The following is a 22,280-nucleotide window of genomic DNA, read 5'->3' as shown; positions in this document are numbered from 1 at the left end:
TGAGGCAGCAGATTTACTCTTTTGATTGCTTTCTATTCTGATATTTGGGAGACAGAATGAACAAAAATCAGGAATTTAGGAATTGCTTTTTGGGAGAATTTTTTTAATACCGTTCCGCATGTGGTAAATTGGTAAGGCAGCTTTATTCTTCGGGTCAGTACGATTACAGCGATACCTCATCTTTTCTTTTACCTCATCTTATCTTTTTTTATGTTTTGGCGCTTTTACACAATAAAAACTATTTTATAGAAAAAAATAATTATTTTTGCTTCGCTTTATTCTGAGAGCTATAGCTTTTTTATTTTTCCGCTGATGGAGCTGTATGGCAACCTGTTTTTTATAGACACTACTAAGATAATGGTGATAAAATGTAAAAAAATATAGACTTTGCATCTAAAATAGGTTTACAATTGTTTAATTGTTTATGACCCTTCCATTCTCTTTATTTCTAAAATACTGTATATACTCGAGTATAAGCCAAGATTTTCAGCCCATTTTTTGGGGCTGAAAGTCCCCCTCTCTGCTTATACTCGAGTCATACCCAGGGGTTGGCAGGGGAGGGGGAGCGGGGGCTGTCTAATAATACTCACCTGCTCCTGGCGCAGTCCCTGCAGGTCCCTGGCTTCCCGGCGCCCCAGCTTCTTCCTGCACTGAGCGGTCACATGGTACCGCTCATTACAGTAATGAATATGCAGCTCCACCTCCCATAGGGGTGGAGCCGCATATTCATTACTGCAATGAGCGGTAATGGTGACCGCTCAGTACGGTTAGAAGCTGCAGCGCCAGGAGCAGGTGAGTATAACGTGGAGCGCTGCGCGATATTCACCTGCTCCTCGTTCCGGCGCTGCTCCGTCTTCAGCGTCTTCTGCAGTGATGCTTAGGTCAGAGGGCGCGGTGATATGGTTAGTGCGCGCCCTCAGTGCAGAAGACGCTGAAGATGGAGCGGCGCCCGGAACGAGGAGCAGGTGAATATTGCAAGTGTCGGGGGCCTGAGCGACGGAGAGGTGAGTATGTGATTTTATTTTTTTTATCGCAGCAACAGCAAATGGGGCAAGTGTCTGTATGGGGCATCTTATGGGGCCATAACGTTTGTGCAGGACTATATGGGGCAAGTGTCTGTATGGGGCCATAAAGTTTGTGCAGGACTATATGGGGCAAGTGTCCGTATGGGGCCATAACGTTTGTGCAGGACTATATGGGTCAAGTGTCTGTATGGGGCCATAACGTTTGTGCGTTTGTGCAGCACTATATGGGGCAAGTGTCTGTATGGGGGCATAACGTTTGTGCAGAACTATATGGGGCAAGTGTCTGTATGGGGCCATAACGTTTGTGCAGCACTATATGGGGCACGGACGGTGAGTGCTCTCTTTTCTTCTTTATTTCACTATATGGGGCACGTGTCTGTATGGAGCATCTTATGGGGCCATAATCAAGGTTTGTGCAGCACTATATGGGGCAAATATCTTTATGGAGCATCTTATGGGGCCATAATAAACATTTGTGCAGCATTATATTGGGCAAATGTGTCTATGGAGCATCTTATGGGGCCATTATTATTATTATTATTATTATTTATTATTATAGCGCCATTTATTCCATGGCGCTTTACATGTGAGGAGGGGTATACATAATAAAAACAAGTACAATAATCTTGACCGATACAAGTCACAACTGGAACAGGAGGAGAGAGGACCCTGCCCGCGAGGGCTCACAATCTACAAGGGATGGGTGAGGATACAGTAGGTGAGGATAGAGCTGGTCGTGCAGCAGTTTGGTCGATTGGTGGTTACTGCAGGTTGTAGGCTTGTCGGAAGAGGTGGGTCTTCAGGTTCTTTTTGAAGGTTTCGATGGTAGGCGAGAGTCTGATATGTTGTGGTAGAGAGTTCCAGAGTAGGGGGGATGCACGAGAGAAATCTTGTATGCGATTGTGTGAAGAGGAGATAAGAGGGGAGTAGAGAAGGAGGTCTTGTGAGGATCGGAGGTTGCGTGCAGGAAAGTACCGGGAGACGAGGTCACAGATGTATGGAGGAGACAGGGTGTGGATGGCTTTGTATGTCATGGTTAGGCTTTTGTACTGGAGTCTCTGGGTAATGGGGAGCCAGTGAAGGGATTGACAGAGGGGAGAGGCCGGGGAATAGCGGGGGGACAGGTGGATTAGTCGGGCAGCAGAGTTTAGAATAGATTGGAGGGGTGCGAGAGTGTTAGAGGGGAGGCCACAGAGCAGGAGGTTACAGTAGTCGAGGCGGGAGATGATGAGGGCATGGACTAGGGTTTTTGCAGATTCTTGGTTTAGGAATGTACGGATCCGTGAAATATTTTTGAGTTGGAGGCGGCAGGAAGTGGAAAGGGTTTGGATATGTGGTTTGAAGGAGAGATCAGTGTCAAGGATTACCCCAAGACAGCGGGCTTGTGGGACTGGGGAGAGTGGGCAGCCGTTTACTGTAATGGATAGGTTCGTTGGGGAGGTCACGTGAGATGGGGGAAAGATGATGAATTCTGTTTTGTCCATGTTAAGTTTTAGAAATCTAGCGGAGAAGAATGATGAAATAGCGGATAGACATTGAGGGATTCTGGCTAGAAGGGTGGTGATATCTGGTCCAGAGATGTAGATCTGTGTGTCATCAGCATAGAGGTGATACTGAAAGCCGTGAGATTCTATGAGCTGTCCCAGGCCAAAGGTGTAAATGGAGAAGAGCAGGGGCCCTAGAACTGAACCTTGCGGGACTCCGACAGATAGGGGGCGAGGTGAGGAGGTGGTGTGTGAGTGGGAGACGCTGAATGTCCGGTCTGTTAGGTATGATGAGATCCAGGATAGGGCCAAGTCTGTGATGCCAAGGGATGAGAGGGTCTGGAGCAACAGGGAATGGTCCACTGTGTCAAAGGCAGAGGACAGGTCCAGGAGGAGGAGGATAGAGTAGTGCCGCTTGCTCTTGGCGGTTAATAGGTCATTGGTGACCTTAGTTAGGGCAGTTTCAGTGGAGTGGTGTGACCGGAAGCCAGATTGAAAGCGGTCGAAGAGGGAGCAGGAAGATAGATGGGAGGACAGTTCAAGATGGACGTGTTGTTCCAGTAGTTTTGAGGCATAGGGGAGAAGTGATATGGGGCGATAGCTAGATACAGAGGATGGGTCAAGAGAGGGCTTTTTGAGGATAGGTGTGATTGAGGCATGTTTAAAGCTTGAGGGGAAAACACCAGTTGTTAGTGATAGGTTGAAGAGATGGGTTAGGGTTGGGATGAAGATTGTGGTGAGGTTTGGGATGAAGTGGGATGGGATCGGATCAAGTGCGCAGGTGGTGAGATGTGATCTTGAGAGTAGAGTGGAGAGTCTGTCTTCTGTAATGGTGGAGAAGTTGGTTTTGGAGGTGGAGGGCAGGGAAGTCGGGAGGAAGGGTTCTGGGGGTTGTCGACTGAAACTGTCTCTGATGTTCTCAATCTTCTGCTTGAAAAATGAGGCAAAGTCTTCAGCAGAGATGAGTGGGGAGGGAGGAGGCGCTGGGGGGCGGAGGAGAGAATTGAAGGTGTTGAATAACTGTTTGGGGTTGTGGGACAGGGAGGAAATAAGAGATGAGAAGTAGGTTTGTTTTGCTGTGGCGAGTGTGGTCTTGAAGGTAGTGAGGGACTGTTTGAATGCAATGAAGTGCTCATTGGAGTGGGATCTTTTCCATCTCCGCTCTGCAGCCCTGGAAGCTCGCCTCAGTTCTTTGGTCAGGTGGGTGTGCCAAGGCTGTCTGTTGATTTTGTGAGCTTTGGTATGTGTGAGAGGGGCAACCGATTCCAAGGCTACAGCTATTGTGGTGTTGTATAGAGTGGCGGCGTCATCCGCATTGTGTAGGGAGCTTATGTCTGTGAGAGGGAGGAGGAATTCAGAAAGTGAGTGTAGATCAAGGTGTTTAAGATTTCTGCGAGGGTGTGCAAGTTTGTGGGGTGGGGATTGTAGACAGGGAGTGGAGAGGGAAGAGAATGTGAGCAGGTTGTGGTCAGAAAGAGGAAGAGGTGAGTTAGAGAGGTTAGATAGGGAGCAGAGGCGGGTGAAGATGAGATCCAGTGTGTGACCATCTTTGTGAGTGGCTGTAGAAGACCATTGAGCAAGGCCAAAGGAGGAAGTGAGAGATAGAAGTTTAGTGGCAGCAGAGAGGGAAGTGTCAATGGGGATGTTGAAGTCGCCCATGATGATAGTGGGGATGTCAGCGGCGAGGAAATGGAGTAGCCAGGTGGTGAAGTGGTCAAAGAAGGTGGTGGCTGGCCCTGGGGGACGGTAGATGACAGCCAGTTGGAGGTTGGAGGGGGAGTAAATGCGCACGGAGTGCACCTCAAAGGAAGGGAGGGTAACAGAGGGTGGCAGTGGGATTGGGGTGAAGGAGCAGTTATCTGACAGGAGAAAACCAACTCCTCCGCCGTGCTTGCTGTTGGGGCGAGGGGTGTGGGAGAGGTGGAATCCACCATAGGAGAGCGCGGCTGGAGAGGCTGAGTCAGAGGGGGTGAGCCAGGTTTCAGTGATGCCGAGGAAGGAGAGTTTGTTATTGATAAAGAGGTCATGGATAAATGACAGTTTATTGCAGACAGAGCGTGCGTTCCATAGTGCTCCAGGTAGGGAAATTGGGGGAGTGGGGGCTGGATGAATGGGTATGAGGTTACTGTTGTTGCGAAGACGTGTAGAGGATCGTGGCAGGGGATTAGAAATGAGTGTGGGTATGTGATGAGGAGGGCCAGGATTTGGGGATATGTCACCAGCAATGAGGAGCAGCAGACAGAGCGTTAGAAGGTGTGAGCTGGATAGGTCATGATGTGGCCGTGTGTGCCTGGAGAGAAAGGATTGTATGTGGAGGAACAGTTCTGTGGAGGAGGTGAGGTGGCTGGGGAGGATGGAGGAAGAAATAAATATTTCCTTACCGGGTGGAGGGATTGCCGGAGATAGGAAGAAAGAGAGTAGTATGGGGGTGAGTGTTAAAACAAACCGGAACATTATAGTAGTTTTCTATTTCTTTACCTTCCAGTCAATTCCTGTCCAATTCTAGTCTAATTCATAGCAGTTAAAAATCTGCAGTTTAAAAGATGCAGTTTCTAAGATGGTCAGACACGTCTGGTCAGACTCAAGGCTTTCAATTTATGTGCACCTAAGGGCTCACAGCTGAGAGAGGATGTGGGCCATTATTAACCTTTATGCAGGATTATATGGGGCATATTTTAATATGGAGCATCTTATGGGGCCATCATACACTTTATGGAGCATTATATGGGGCTCCTGATTCAATATGGATATTCAAAAACACTTAACCTACTGATGTCTCAATTAATTTTACTTTTATTGGTATCTATTTTTACTTTTGACATTTACCGGTAGCTGCTGCATTTCCCACCCTAGCCTTATACTCCAGTCATTAAGTTTTCCCAGTTTTATGTGGCAAAATTAGGGGGGTCGGCTTATACTCGGGTCAGCTTATACTCGAGTATATACGGTACATATATATATTTTGTTCTTATATATATTATATATAATATATATTATATATGTAACCTTAACCATCTTATGCTTTTATACTACTGAAGCTGTGAATCTATCCACAAGCTAGCCACAAGTTGCAATAACAGTGCTAAGCATTAGTATGTTCCATGCTCCTCACAGGGAATGATTGTCCCCAACTTCTGTATACACTATTAAAATCAATAGAAATGGGATATATTAACTAAATGTTAAGAATTTCACAGGATTGTAGAATTTTTTTATTGTTGTTTATATGCCTTTGGACTTGTGCAAACCGTTATTCTATGATTTCAACCAGTGTGAGGTTGATGAAATCTCTATAACCAACGTTCTACTTACCATATATATTGGCTAGTAATTGATTAAGTTATGTTAGGCAATAAGTGCTTACTGCAACCACTTTTTGTAGATTGATTTATGTCATTGTAATTTTTTTGTTTTAAAAGAAGCAAAAACTTTATTTTTCCCACTGAAACATATGCATCTACTGCTTGTGTCTCGTACTGCAGTTCTGTCCCATTCACTTCCATACATTGACCATAAACAGGCATGGTGCTGCACCACCATTTCAATGAATTCATTGTCTTATACAGCATTCAGTGTGTTCCCAACCTACAATAGTCTTTTCTAGGCCAGCTTAAAACCATTTTCAACTTATTAAACCACCCTTGGAAAAACACTTGTAAATGAATGCATAGCAGTGGGGGCAAGTTGAGCTGACGTGCTGATTGACTGTCTACCGGCACTTCTCTGAGAAACGAAAGAAAAAGAAAAAAGACGGACGGCACTACCTTCCACTTGGAGACCTTCAGCCTCTGTGCACATCAAGTGCTTTCATGCAGAAAAGCAGTCCAAATTCCACCACAAGCTACCGGGTGCTCCTCCAGAAATCACATAAAAATCAGTGCATTGCATAAGAAAGGAAGGAGGGCGCTCACCGATCTGAAGCTTGACTTTGCTTTATTAAATGTTCATTAAAACATCATGGCCGGGAGAGTAAACAAGGAGCTCCTGTGAGCAGTGTGAAGACGACGGCCGTTTCGCGCTCTCACTGCGATTCCATGGGTCTGTGAAACATTTACAGTCCATGTGCATTACGTTTTTCATTTTTCTGTATTACTTCCTTTTTTGTCTTACTATTCACTCACGCTTTTGTTAAGGATAAAGGTTGAAATTCTAGTTTTCTATAAATTAATATTTCAAGGTACACTACTTTAACCCCTTCATGACATGAACATTTTCCATCTTTCATTTTAATTTTTTCCTTCCCCTTCTTCCAAGAGCCATAACTTTTTACTTTTCTGTCACTATAGCCATATGAGGGCTTGTTTTTTGGGGGATGAGTTGTAATTTCAATGACAACTTTCATTCTACTATATAGTGTGTTGGAAAATGGGAAAAGAATTCCAAGGTCATTGAAATTGCAAAAAAAAAGTGCAATTTCACAATTGTTTTTTGTTATTTTTTACTTACCATGTTCACTATATGGTAAAAATTGACCTGCCAATATGATTCCCCAGGTCCGTAGGAGTACGCAGATACCAAACATGTCTTTTTTTTTACTTAGATGTTGAAAAAAAATGTGGAAATTTGTAAAAATATTTAGCTTTTCTCGCCATTTTCCGAGACCCATTACATTTTCGTTTTTCTGGACATCGGGCTTACACATACATATATACGGATTTTTCAGAAAATGGCGTCCCAATATTCATTTAAAAATGACAATGACATGATTTCGTATTTTGAAAACATTCATTTTACAAGCACAACACAAAAAATTGGACCTAATTATAAAAATTATAAAATCTTAGTTGCTAGAAGCTAAAGATTAGGTGTCCCAAAAAAAGGACATTGGTAGATAATGGGTTAAAGTAAATCAATTTAAAAAATGCACATATTTCGTATAGCTGCATTTGTAAATGTCTAAACAATAAAAATATAAGATAAATTAATCAGATCAGCAAACGGCATAACAAGAAAAAAATCAAAATGCCCCCAATTTTTTTTTTCATCTGCCAAAACATTGCAATAAAATGCAATAAGAGGCAATAAAAGCATCATATCTACCTCAATATGGTATCAATAAGAATGACAGCTGAGTGCGCAAAACATAAGCCAGAGAGTTCAAGCGGGAGCAGTGCAGGACTAGGAAGGAGGAGTTAGGAGGAGCCAGGTACAGAGTGACGGCGGCACGCACATTTAATTAAAGGCACATGGCACAGCACAGCAGTTGCCGTCCGACTCCGGTGGGCAGGGCTGCCACTAGGAATTTCGGGGCCCCATACTGGCAAAATTTTTGGGGCCCCCTTGAGACTCCGCCCAGGCTCCATCCCTCAAACTGTTCACAGCTCCTCTGCTCTGTCTTGGAAAAACTGCACTTCTCACCAATCACACATTAACAGTTCCCATCACCAGATCACACATATAGCCAGCAGCTTTTGCTTTGGCCAAAAGATTTTTTTAAGCTGCCACAATGACAAGGTAGACTCTTTTGGCTGAGCTTTACTCTATCCTATTAATCATTTGTTAAAATATCCAACACAATTTAGGTATATTTTTGTTTATTTTTCAATTTTTAAATAGACCAATAATATCACATACAAGGGACAAATACCACCACACCATGTCCAGATCACATATTACCACCACATGGTGACCAATAATACCACATACAAGGAATAAATACCACCACACCATGACCAGACCACATATTGCCACCACATAGTGACCAAATAGCACATACAAGGAACAAATACTGCCACACCGTGGCCGGACAACATATCACCACCACATAGTGACTGAATACTACAATACTGATCATTAATAAAAAAACACAATACTAATATCACCATAAGTGCTGTTATACACAGGAGATCCTGCCCCATTTGTCCCGTGATCCTGCCCCATCTGTCCCGTGATCCTGCTCCATCTGTCCCGTGATCTTGCTCCATCTGTCCTGTGATCCTGCCCCATCTGTCCCATTATCCTGCCCCATCTGTATCCATTGTATCCATCCTGCCCATGATCCTGCACCATGTGACTCCATACTGCCCCGTGATCCTGCCCCATCTGTTTCCATCCTGCCTCATGATCCTGCCCCATCTGTCTTCATCCTGCCCAATCGGCCTCCATCTGACCCCATCAGTCTCCATCCTGCCCCGTAATCCTGCCCCATCTGTCTCCATCCTGCTCCATGATCCTGTCCCCTGTGTCTCGATCCTGCCCTCATTTCTCCATCCTGCCCCCTGTGTCTCCATCCTGCCCTTGTGTCTCCCATCCTGCCACCTGTGTTTCCCATCCTGCCACCTGTGTCTCCCATCCTGCTACCTGTGTCTCCCATCCTGCCACCGTGTCTCCCATCTTGCCACCGTGTCTCCCATCCTGCCACTGTGTCTCCCATCCTGCCCCCTGTGTCCCCATCCTGCCCCCTGTGTCTCCATCCTGCACCCTGTGTCTCCCATACTGCCCCCTGTGTCTCCCATCCTGCCACGGGTGTCTCCCAACCTGCCACCGTGTCTCCCATCCTGCCACCGTGTCTCCCATCCTGCCACTGTGTCTCCCATCCTGCCACCTTGTCTCCCATCCTGCCACCTTGTCTCCTATCCTGCCCCTGTGTCTCCCATCCTGCCACCGTGTCTCCCACCCTGCCCCATGTCTCCCATCCTGCCTCCATACCACTTTCAATATAGAAAAAACCTTTCTCTTAGCCTTGCCGCGCTCCTGCGGCGATGATCCCTCTATGCAGTTCAAGCCCGCATTCGGCAGGGAATGACAATGACGTCATACACCGGCGATGTGTGTGCTGACGTCAGCTGCCAGCCTCCTGTCAGGCTTTTAACTATTGCCTTGCCGGGTTTTACAATGAATTTGTAAGCTAAAGCATCATCTTATCCAGTAACATTTATTCTCTTGATGGTCTAGATTAGTGGTCTTCAGCCTGTAGTTTCTTGACAATGATAGGTTGGAGAATATTGGCCTGCTGTCGATAAATCTAAAGGCCTCATACACATTAGATGAATGTAATCTGAACCCAACGATTTTAATGGGATTATGTGTATGGTGGTGAATTGTTCCTCTGTTTTGTTTAAAACAGTCAACCAAGCCAATGGCGTGTGTAGAAAGTAGGGATTAGACAGGCATCTGGGAAGTTTAGCTGACAGCTATGTTAAGTGTATGGACAGTTTAAATGAATATTCATGAATTTAATAGACTAATATCAAGGCTGCAAAAATGATAAATGGACGCTTACACAATATATAGTCACTATCAGAGGAAAAAAATTATATTAAGTGAGCAATAGATGCAACAGATAATACCAGTGTATGTGTACTGTACTGTATATTGGCTGGATTTCACATTCTCTGCAGATTATAATCTAATTAGAGATGGGTGGATTGAGTCGTTGATTAACTATAGTGGATTGACTATTGATTAACCAGGATGGTGTGACGTCATCAAAAGTCATGCCCGGGATCCCGGAAGGTAAGAGATTCGCAAGCTCTCTGTATATCGGACCGGAGTCCAACAAATCGTTCTGCCCATCTCTACTGCAGATCAATCCACAAGCAGTATGCTGTTTTTCGACAGTCTTGTAGGCGAGTAATGGGAGGCTGGGTATTTATGGAGAATTAAATAAAATCCAATGTCCCATGCAGATTATCAGTGTCTTGCTAACATTTTGTCACTTTATTAACATAAAACATTTGTATTTTTGGCATTCAGCAAGAAGTTTCAAAACACTCACAGAGAAATAATGAGCAGAAAACGGAGAAAACCCAAAAATCGAAACAATTCAGACAGTGATGAATGTAAGTCATGCCATGGCATTATGTAAAAGCTTTGCATCTACTGGTCAGCTGACTGGTTTCCAGTTCATTAAAGACCGTTAGCAAATTTGAGTGCACAATTTTTCATACATGATGTTTTAACCCTGCTGTTCTTTTTGTTTCCACTATACACTTGTACTGCTCCGGTCATTTTTGACCGGACCTATTAAAATGCTGTTTTAGCTACTTAAAACATTTTTTTTAATACCTGTTGCATTATTATACCGTATGTGAACATGGTTGGTCATTATAAAAAAAAAATTACGTAAAAAACGCAATTTTTTTTAATTTATTTTGTGTTTATAAAGGTTACAAGGGCTTATTGAATTCTGCACAGAAATTACAAATTTGAGCTTAACTAACTATAACAACTACTACTTCTACTCCTATAACAACTATAACTAACTGTACCTATAACTAAAATTAACTATAGTATAAAATTTAACTGCGTGCAAACATTTTGAAAAAAATAGTAATAGTAAATAGTAAAAATAATTTAAAAAAAACACTGTTGTGTCGTGAGTGAAATAAAACATGGAACTATGTACACCACCTCTTTTGCTGAGAATACCTTGTGGAAGCTCAGGCTTGTTTTTTCAACAAAGGAGTCTGATATATCCTGGACCTCTATATGCCTCCCTTCCCCACCTCTGTGTTTTTACCATATGCTTTGTGTACTTAGTCCTGCCAATAAAGCTCATTTGCATTTGAATTTGAAATGGCTGAACTGCTTACTTACTGATAAGATAAGAAAAAGAGACACCAGGCACCACCCCCTGGGCTCCAACACCACAAGGTCTGCTTTGCACAGAGAACCAGCACAAGGAAAATAAAAAAAAGCAGGGTAAATAACATACAGATAAAAAAAATTGCACAGAACTGTACTGAAAGCCAATGCGTATGGTTTGTACTGAAAGCATGTGTAAATCTGCACCTAAAGCCACTGTTTACTTCATAAACAAAAGTAGATGCAATAAGTAGTCTCAAAAGAAATTATAACTCATTTGTTTTACTCAAAAAATGGCTGAAATAGCATAAAATTCTATTCGGTCATTTTTGACCGGGAACATTACAAGTGTAAAAAAAATGTGGCACAAAAACTAAACCAAAAAAAGGTACCCTTAGAAAGAACCCCTCTAATTAGGAAAATAGAAGTAACCATAAGTTTCAGAACCGCTTAATGAATTTTTAAAAAAATATCAAAGTTCAAAAACGGTCATTTTTGACCGAACAGAACAGCAGGGTTAAAATAATACAATCCTGAGTTTTAACTAGATAAACTTTTTTTTTAAATGCTTTACATTTAAGTACCACTCAATTCATGCTGAACTTAATCTGTCATTAACTTTCTGAACATGCATGTTATTCATATAAATCCCTGCTTACTCCTGTATGGGCCTTTGATTCAAATGAACGATCTAACTCAATGATCGACATCTTAGCATCTAACCTTATACAAAGAATGTTGTTAACAATGTTATGGATCTGTGGGGAAATCCTCACTGATTACCAAAATAATTTTTTCTGCCCATTTCGCCCCCCTCTCCCACCAAAAACAATAAATGTTATTTTACTCAAAATAGTACCATCAAAACATATAACTCGTCCTACAAACAAGCAATTTCTACATAGATTGAAACATTAAACAGCTCTTGAAACACAGGCAAAAAAATGGAACCAATTTCGCAATGTTCTTAAATAAGTTTTTCATTTCTATAAAAGTGGTCCCTAAATTATCAGATAATAGTAAAAAAATGCAGATAATCCTTACTAGTGATGAGCGAGTGTGCTCGTTACTCAAATTTTCAGAGCATGCTTGGGTGTTCTCCGAGTATCTTGGGTGTGCTTGTATATCATGTTTGTGTCCCCGCTGCTGCATGATTTACAGCTGTTAGACAACCTGAACACATGCATGGATTACCTGTTTGTTAGGGAATCCCCACATGTATTCAGCCTGTCTAGCAGCCGCCAATCATGCAGCTGCGGGGACTCAAACATAATATAGGAGCACGCCCAAGATACTCGGAGAACACCCGAGCATGCTTGGAAATCTCGAGTAACGAGCACACTCGCTCATCACTAGTCCTTACCTTTCCTGGGTCTAGCACCATCTCCAGTCTCTTTGTTTTTGCTCCAGTGGTGATATGATGACAGAGCATATCATCACTGCAGTCAATCACTTAGCTTAGAGGCTCATGCCGTCTACATCTGCCAAGTCACTGAGCTTAATAATATCCTGCAGCAGTGATGTGATGTGTTGACTTGACTTCTTTATTGCTGCCAAAACACAGATAGGAGCTGCAGCAGGGAGATGACACAAGTTCTGAAGAGGTTGAGTTCCATCTATATTTTTTTTTACCTTTATCTGATCATTTGTTGACCACTTTTCTAAAAGTGGAAAACCCTTTAAGTGTTTATCACTGAAAAAAAGTTTTTTTTTTTGTTTGGCAACCTCTTTAAACTCAACAATATTTAGAAAATTGAAAAGAAACACCTTGGTTACTTTGCACTTATACATTCTATCATGTTTGACCTTTCATGGTTCCAAGGTTCTAACATTTGTGTCTCTTTAGATCAGCGCTTGCCATTTGTTTGCCGTTGCCGTAGAAAATCCTTTAGTCAGAAAACAGATAAGGAATTTAAAGACAGACAGAAGGAAGAAGTGAATGATCACTCCCACCCATGCACCTTCCAGATTGAAACACATACACAGCCTCAGCGCTGTGAGAGTAAAGACTATGAACATCACCACAGACCAGCTGAAAGTAAGACAAGTTCATCAATATATGACAAAATGGATAATTATGTAAAAGTTACATGGCAAGATACAATGTCACAATGTGATAAAGAGGAGCTCCACCATAATACAGAGGAAGCAGAGGACAATGGGGAATTTACTGTCACGTCAGATGGATTTAATCTGAATTTAGAAATAAATAAGGCAATAGATAAAAACTATAAAACTCATGTTATAATTATCAATGGAAAAAGTGTCAAGAAGAGCAGAAGTTACCATGACAGAGAACACCAGCAAAGTCAGCATGATGCCAACCACAACTGGGATTTTATGGAGAATTCCGGAAAGTTGTCAGAAAAAGCTGCACTGGAAAACAAGAGTTGTGACAAGCCGTTAATAAAATTAGAGATCATAGGGGAAGGTATAGAAGTAAAATGTAAAGTCAAAGCTAGACAAAATGTAACAGTTCACATAGACTCTGACGAACAGAAAAATAATGATGTATTTGGAAGTGCTTTCACTCAAACTAATGATTACCGCTCAACTGAAGGATCTTGCAGCTCTTACCCCATGTCTGATTTTAGTCTTAACGATGGGAAAGAATTTTGCTCTGATTACAGATATCCTGAGTGGTGTGTTGATGTCCCTCCACCTCCTGCAGAGTTTGCAGATGAAAAAGAAACATTTGTAAGTTCCGAAGATGGGGCTTTAGTTCTAGGAGAGATAATGAAAGAGCCATATTATACATCATCATCATCATGGTCTGAGTTGGAAACTGAGCAAGGACCCTCAAAGGATGAGATGTGCCCTGAGGATAGAAGTGAAAGCCACCACATTCAGTACCTTAAACAGTGGAAGCAGCGTACAAAGAAACCAGTTAAGTACTGTCACTCAAGGAAGAGTGATTGTCCTCTTCATGCCAAAGTAATGAGATGTAAAACATTTCCACAGCTTTATTATGAGCCATATGTTACTTGCAGTAGCACAAGGCATTCTTTTTTTGAAGTGGGACAACAGTTGTTTGCATCAGATCCAATGTCTCAAAGAGCTCAACCTCATGTTTCTTCTGTAGACTTCAAAAGAACACTAGTGTCCTCAACAATTCAAAGCAGCAGAAGACTCAGTGAAGACAAGGATCATAACATCATTCCACCTGATCGTCGAAAGACAATTTCATGTTGTGGCCCAGAAGATGTGGCAAGCACTCAATTAAATGTTTCGGGTCCATGTAAAAATGTTGAACGTGCTTTAGCTATTGAGAATAATCAATTAAATGAAGATGATGACATAATGAAGCATGCTGAAGAACATGTCGATTTTAGTGAAAGTGGGTTTGATGAAGAGATGTTAGACAGTGATAATCATACAGAAGTACAAGATATTACAATGTTACAAAGCAATAGAATTTTAATACAAGTTACTCCTTCTAGAAGCACATCAAGAGAATATAGTCTGGGGAAAAACAATAACAGCCGAGTGCCTGCTGAATGTCTGCAATCTTCTGAAGTAAGCCAGTCTAACTCTACAGAACCAGAAAATACAAATAAAAAAAGAAGAAGCTCAGTTGTTACTATTGTAACAGGAGACCTGGATCAACGAGTGCTAATTCAAGGTGACACTGAGGCACCAGCTGTTGGAGCACAGCGAGAACTTTCCAAAGAGTTTACATTTTCCTTGTTTCATAGAGACTCAGTATTAACGCCTGTTTCTGATGTTGAAGAACCTGATACAGACAACAAAATACCCAGTTCATTTGAAGAACAAAGTGCACTGGTAGGCCCGGATATTTCTTCTCAAACAGCCGAGTTATTTGAGCCTTTTTTATCAATGGAACACGAAATTAACATATATGATGAGTCATATATCACAGAAGACAATAGAACTACAGATCCAGAGCAGGAGGAAAGTAACAACACATCCACAAGAAATAGTTCTGATAGTGCCATCCCTGGCACTTCTTTCGAGTCATTGACTTTTCAGATTCCGGACCTGCCAAAATCTGATTCTGAAGACAATTATTCAAAAAAATTTGAAAAAGATGAAGACTATCTGGAGAAAGTTGAGCGTCCAATTAATAAAGTGAATAAAAAAGGTAACTCTTAATTATACCAATTTATGCTACATGATAAGGCTACTTTCACACTAGCGTCGGTACGGGGCCGTCGCGCTGCGTCGGCCCGACATACCGACGCATACTGTGAAGAAAATGCCCGACGTTGGCAGCGGAAGTAGTCTTAAGACGCTTCCGCTGCTTCATTGTAAGGTACGGGGAGGAGGGGGCACGACGCTAGTGTGAAAGAGGCCTAATCCATAACTTTATCTTCAGTCGGACTGACCAAAATTTACGGTACATGTATTTGAAAATCAAGTTCTCCTATCTGACTCCAACAATGAGAACTGTATCAGCTATTACAGGGTATAAAAGCACCACGATTAGTCACTCTCTAAGTCAAACTGCGTGTTATTCTTATACTTAGATCTCATTAGGCTTGGGCATAACATATAATCACCTCCTTTGCTGCAACTATTTCTATATACCCTTTTTTATTATCTATAGATAAATCAAAACCCTACTTACAAGATAAGCACAAAATTATATAATACTCTGATCACACTACTCTTTGCAGTCAAAATGCTGTGCTAGATCAGTTGAATTTCACATATAACTAGTGCCGGATGGCCATTATTGACTTATAATGGGGTCCAAAGTGGTTTCACATGTTTATTGCCAAGAGACCATTAGTATCCACCTATATAGCAAATGGTATAATAAAAAAACACATAGTAGTTAAGATTTACAAAACATGTAAACTTGCTAACCCCTTTTAATAATGTACTATTATGTGTCTAAGTGCTAAATTAAGAGGAGATTGTAAAGACCAAAATGGCTTACCAATATTATTTATACGAGTACAGCTTGATCATACAATTGCCAATTGCAATTTGTAAAAAAATAAAGTCCTTTTCTAGTTTGTAAAAAACCTATTACAGATTTCTGAGTTATTAGTGTGGGATCTATTAGCCAGATCACCTCACTTTAGAGGATGTGGCAGAGCTGTGGATTACACATACATACCTTTCAATGGGCATTGTATAATTCTTCATGGTACAACATATAAATTAAACCCATCTTTAGTTTTTCTTAAGATAACAGTTGATCACGGGGAGTCCTAGTGGGAAGGCATGGGTGGGTTCAAAGATATATTAGTTGCCCAAAGCAGGAAACCCCTTTAACATTATAAGCCTACCAATCTAATGTAAGTGTGTTGTAAATCTCATGCAACTTTCATTCTTCCAGGATCCAGGAACATAAGTCAATTAAAAAAAAATTGTAGGGACTAAAAATCACATGCACTTCGCTTTATATGGCCCCATATTTCTGCATTAGAAACTTATAAAAATGTCAGATGAAAGCCAATGCAGCTTTGATCATGATGCGACTGATAAATGAAAATCCAGCCATAAAAGCATAAAGCCACAAATGTGCAATATAGTTTTCTATAGTTTGTTAAATCCTTATTGCAATTAATTATACTTACAAACATGTAAGATAAAAAAATAACCTTATCAGAAATTAACCCATTACTTGCCAAATTAAAATTTGTACAAGTACGGATTTTTCAGAAAAGGGCGTCCCAATATTCAAATAAAAATGACAATGACATGATTTCCTATTTTGAAAACATTCATTTTACAGACACAACACAAAAAATTGGACCGAATTATAAAAATTATAAAATCTTAGTTGCTAGAAGCTAAAGATTAGGCGTCCCAAAAAAAGGACATTGGTAGATAATGGGTTAAATGTCCATGTGGTTACCTTGTTCAAAAAAAGTCTGCAGATGACTCAGGTTGGCCAAACAGATCGGCTTTATAAGGGGCCATAAACTAAGACAGTTTCTATAAAAGTAATTGGAAATGTTGTAAATCCTGTAAGTCTATCTATGATAGTGATCACATCATGTTCTGCTCCCTGCTAAGAATTCCATGGTTTTCTAGTTATTCCCCCAACATATCCCTTTTTTGTACAGAGGCAGAGTCCAAAACATGAAACTTTGGGTTCCTTTTCACCTCCCTTTTGAAAGTAGCTAGCTTTTTTTGCCAAATACAGTAGAGTAATCTTGCATTATATTGTGTCTAGGGAAAAAACCACACATTGTTGGAAGGAAGACTAAGAGGGGTCCAAGGTTTCATATTTCAGACTTATATTGTCTCATTCAAATGAAAGGCCATGCTGGGGGAACGTCTGAATATAATTTTTTGACTATTTAAATGGAAGCCCCCGATAGAGTGGGGAGCAGAACATCATGTGAATAAACAGTATGGGCAAATAAGATAGGGATGATTTCACCCATCGATTTCTCAGTTTGTAAAATAAAGAAAAACATCATACTAATATCATTTATTTGTAACCAGATACAAAACAAGAAACGTTCAACAAGCACTTAAAACTGTCTAAAGATTTGGTGTTGAAGGAATCGAGGAGCTGTGAAAGTCCTCTGGAGGAAGGGTCTGATCGTTGGGCTAAGAGAAGGAAACAGTTCAAGGAAACAAGAAACTGCAACTCAGCTGGAGGCAGCTCCATCGCCAGCAACTTCACTGAGGAGTCAGGTGAGATATTTGTTACTTCCACTGTATTAATAAGATACCAATCTTACGTACCGTATATACTCGAGTATAAGCCGACCTGAGTATAAGCCGAGGCACCTAATTTTGCCACGGAAAACTGGGTAAGCTTATTGACTCTAGGTACACATTGTCCCCTCATCCCTGTCCTGCTCTGTGTGGCTCCCCCCTTCCTGTCCTGCTCTGTGTGGCTCCCCCGGTCCCCTCATTGTCTGCGTGGCTCCCCCGGTCCCCTCATTGTATGCGTGGCTCCCCCGGTCCCCTCGTTGTATGCGTGGCTCCCCTTCCTCCCCCATCATATGTGTGGCTCCCCCATCCTCCCCTGTAATATGCATGGCTCCCCCATCATATGCGTGTCTCTCTCGGTCCCCTCATTGTATGCGTGGCTCCCCCCTCCTCCCCAGTCATATCCGTAGCTCCCCTGTCCTCCCCGTCATACTCACCCTCCTCGGTCCATTGCTGCATATCCCTGCATCTCTGTTGTCCCATCGCGGCACTGGCAGTTCTCCTGTGCTGAGCGGTCAAGTGGTACCGCTCATAGGCAATGAATATGCGCTCCACGCCTATGGGAGTGGAGACGCGTACGTATTCATTACCTTAATGAGCGGTACCATGTGAACCGCTCAACACAGGAAGTGCTGCTGCGCCAGGACAACGGAGATGCAGGGACGTTCAGCGACGGACCGAGGAGGGTGAGTATGATGTCACAGCCGCCGTCTCCTGCGCTGCTCCACCGCTCCTCTCCCCTGCTGACTTTCTGGGACTCGTGTATAAGCCGAGGGGGGCATTTTCAGCACAAAAAAATGTGCTGAAAATCTCGGATTATACACGAGTATATACGGTATGTGGTTACTGAGTCAGACTGCATTCAGAGAGTACTGGAAAAGAGTAGAGCAAATGTGACAGAAATATTATAATAATAACAGCAATAATAGGTAGTGTAGATACTTTAAAAGTCACCAAGAGTCATGTTGCGTTAGGTTGACTTATACTTACTACGTTTTCTTAAGGAACTGATGCCTCTTTTTACATTGTACATTAAGGGTAAGTTCACACTGGGCGTTTTTCAGCATTTTTTCTCTCCAGCAAAACCTGATCTCATGGCAGGAAAGAAGCTGCAGAAAAAAAGCATGTTTTCCTTGTTTTTTCTTGCGTTTTTGCTGTGTTTTTGTGCAGTTTTTGCTGCAGTTTTGGCATGCTAGATTTGTCTCCTGTGCATGCTTGATAAAGTTTAGTGTTGAAAAAAAAGTCCTATTCTATAGAATCAGGTTTTGGCACAAAAAAAACACAGCAAAACCTGACTCCTGCGTTTCTGGTGCGTTTTTTCACCACCCATTCATTCCAATGTGTGAAAAACCCTGAAGAAATGCTGAAAGAAGGGATATGCTCCATTGTGCAAAAAAATACATGCAAAGCACAAAATCCTGATCACAAAAAAAATGTGTGCATGAGATTTCTGAGATATCAAACTTTGCTGGTACTGTAAAATGCAGCTGAAAATGTGCATAAAAAGCATAAAAAACTCAGAAAAAACACCTAGTTTGAACTTAGCCTTACAGGATGTTTTCACCCATGCAACAAACCTGTTTTTAACGTTGTTGTTGATTTTTTTATGTCTCGTGTACATTGCTAATACTTTGTAATCAGCTACTAATGCAAAATTAGTTTGTTTAATCCCATTTTGAAGATGAGGTCTACTGTATATTGTGGATAATGATTTGTCCAGCATGTGTGATTCTAGCTTAAGCTACTTTAAGTCACAGCGGCACATGACAATAGATTATATCCGATAACCAGAAAAGATTCACTTACCTAAATTGATAATTGCTCACACATCACATGCACAGCCCTTCTGAATTATAAGGATTTTTACCACCTGCTGGATAAATGCAATACAGCTATAAGCCACAGTGAGGCACCCGGAGTGCAGTGTCCGTGTGCTAGAATACACAGCACAGGACATAGTTGTTGAATAAATTGAGAAAGGAGATATTATAAAACATTTACGGGTAAATGTACAGTAGATACTTTTATTTAAGGGGTTGATTACTTTTTTAGCCATATTTCCTTTAGGCAGAAGTTTATGGAGCGCCCCCACACCGCCGCAGGGCCGAGGGGTACCCGGAGCCGGGCCTCTGGGTCTCAGTTCTGGGGTTGTCACGGTGGCTAGACCCGGTCCGTGGCCCTATCTGTCAGTGGGGGACGTCCGGTGCAATAAGTGGTGTTGTAACGGTGCAGTTGTGGGGTGCAGGTCGCGATAAATAACAAGGACACCAGGTTGCAGTCTCTTTACCTCTTTACTGAAGATCTCTGAGTCCTCAATCCAGAATACGGCTCACCAGGCTGCGCAAGTCCGGCCGGTCCAATGGCACTTCCAGAGTTCTCTTCACAGGAGGAAATCTGTGCCTTCCCCCTAGCGCTATGTGTTGTAGTCCTTCCCTGCTGTGCTTACGGAAAGTACCCCACAACTGTTGTGTCTGTTTCTGATGTTCCCTCACAACTCGACTAGATGATGTTCTGCTAATCCTTCGTCCCTCCCTGAGGTTCGGGTAGGAACGGCACCCGTTTGACGGGTAGGCCTGGAGTTCTTCCGGGACCCTAGAGACGCCCCTCTCCCACAATTGCCTCCCAAGACTTCATAGGTGATTTGAGTTAGACAGCCCGCCTAAGACTGACTGTCCTGCCGCTGTTTGGAGTATTGCTTGAAGCTGAATGTTATTCTACTCCCTCGGCGTTCTGGCCACCGGTAGTGCGCCTCAGTAGGATGTTGCTTCGGTCTTACAGCACGACTCCTACTGGTATTTCTCCTTTGCGTGATCCCGTTTCTCACTCAGCACAATCTATCTCTCTTCTAATCCTTTCTTGGGCACCGCCGCTACCCGGAGCAGGCACGGTCCCGTTACGTTCGTTCTCGTTGCCAAGCCTCTGTCAGGATCCCACCCCTGACAGAGACCCTACTGTATCTTCCCCTACAACACCCTCTGCCACAAGGTGTTGCCTGGTTCCAACCCAGTCAGCTTTCTGATCTAACTTCCTGCCTGACCCCCAGTTTACCCACTATGGTGGGGAGTGGCCTAATGAATAGCACCCTTAGCTCCCCCCGGAGGCCCGGCTGTGAAATGTATTGGTGTCTGTGATACCTGATCAGATGAACTCCTTCAGTGCCATCGGACGCACCGTAGCTCCCCATAGTGGCGGAGCCACAGTACTGCAACGACCAGGACTCTGGGGCGCTGCATTTACAAATCTGAGGGTGAAACAAAAATAACCCATAAAGAACCAGAAAAAGTATTAATTTTAGTTAAAACAGCACCACATGTCAAAATGTGCAATTAAAGACAACTTCACCAGGAACAACCATGTATTACATGGACATCCATTTTTGAGAAATGCAGTTTTGAAGACTGTGTCTAAAATGTTGGAAAATTTATATTTGCTTAACAATAATTCTACTTATTATGTAATACATGCTAACAAATAGTGTGATGACACAGCATTTCTTCTTAATTATGCTAGACGTAAATTGTGTAGGCCCGGAATCATAAACTGTTGTCTGAAGTATTGACTCTTGTAGGACGAATATTTACCTCTAATATTATCTCCTACAGTTTATTTTCTGCTGTCTTTGCAAAACAGTAATGCATGGCCACTGAGCAATGATTGCTGATATGTTGATTACATACATTGTTCATGCTAGACAGCTTGTTGGCATTCCCAAACAGAGGAGGAAAAACTATGCAAATAGATTATATAATAATCAAACGATGTAGGTTGGCCTCATTCACATCTCTCTCTGACCTCCGGATACTGGTTGAAGGCCAGTTGTGACCTATATAAAGATACTTTTTCTTCTGGTCCGTGTGACTCAGCTTAGGGGACTGTGGCCCCGGCTGGAAGAACACAGGACTGCTTCATTGACCATCACTGAAACTCCAGAGATGTCTTAAAGAATCCAGCTTGGGACCAACTTTGTTACAGTGCTAGTCAAACTTGAATAAACAATTAGCCTGAGAAAGGCTCATCAACCATTAAGGATTAATTTGATTTTTTTTTTTATTTCATTGTTTCAAATGCAATACAATTTCACACTTTCATCAATGTACTAAAAAAGATCGCATTGCTGGAGAATGGCCAAAAAGACAAGAGAACACCTTAGTCAGCTATAGGACATGTACTTCACTGGAGGGATACTGTAAAACGTTACATTTTTGTTTTTGGCAAAAATGTGCATAAAATACTGTGAGGCAGTGACTGGTATTACATGTGAGGGTCACTGTGTATTCCCCCCAGGATGCGCACGGAGGCGTATTGAGGCCATGGGAGTGTATTGCAGTAACAGGAGTAGCTGTGATTGCAATGCAGAATAAAAGTGAGTATGGGTCTTGGGCAGGCTATTTATCCAGGGCAGATTTAAGAAAACCTGCTGGGCTTTTATTTTTGACAACAGGATGGTAGTGGGCAGTCCGTTTCCTCTCCTGGTCGGGTTTTCCATATGAAACACAGATTCCAGTTAAAAACACTACAGTCAAGGCTGTCTGACCTTTTAATTATCTATTGACTCGTAACAATGTATCAGTTAAAAATGGGTGAAACTTGGATGGAACTCTGA

The 22,280-nt window shown here is 42.2% G+C and overlaps 1 protein-coding gene across 2 annotated transcripts in view; it reads left to right on the top strand.

The window, feature by feature from the left end:
* Positions 1–22,280, top strand: part of LOC143793791 (uncharacterized) — a 133,439-nt gene that overhangs the window by 5,345 nt on the left and 105,814 nt on the right. For both annotated transcript variants that reach the window (XM_077280777.1, XM_077280776.1), the window contains exons 2-4: positions 10,205–10,290; positions 12,882–15,137; positions 17,462–17,656. In XM_077280777.1, coding sequence (XP_077136892.1) covers positions 10,236–10,290; positions 12,882–15,137; positions 17,462–17,656 — 2,506 coding nt within the window. In that variant the 5' untranslated portion in view covers positions 10,205–10,235. The remainder of the gene's footprint in view (positions 1–10,204; positions 10,291–12,881; positions 15,138–17,461; positions 17,657–22,280) is intronic.

The sequence above is a fragment of the Ranitomeya variabilis genome, chromosome 1 (genome assembly GCF_051348905.1).
Source record: "Ranitomeya variabilis isolate aRanVar5 chromosome 1, aRanVar5.hap1, whole genome shotgun sequence".
In the NCBI taxonomy this organism is placed as follows: Eukaryota; Metazoa; Chordata; class Amphibia; order Anura; family Dendrobatidae; genus Ranitomeya; species Ranitomeya variabilis.
This window is presented reverse-complemented; position numbering and strand designations above follow the sequence as displayed.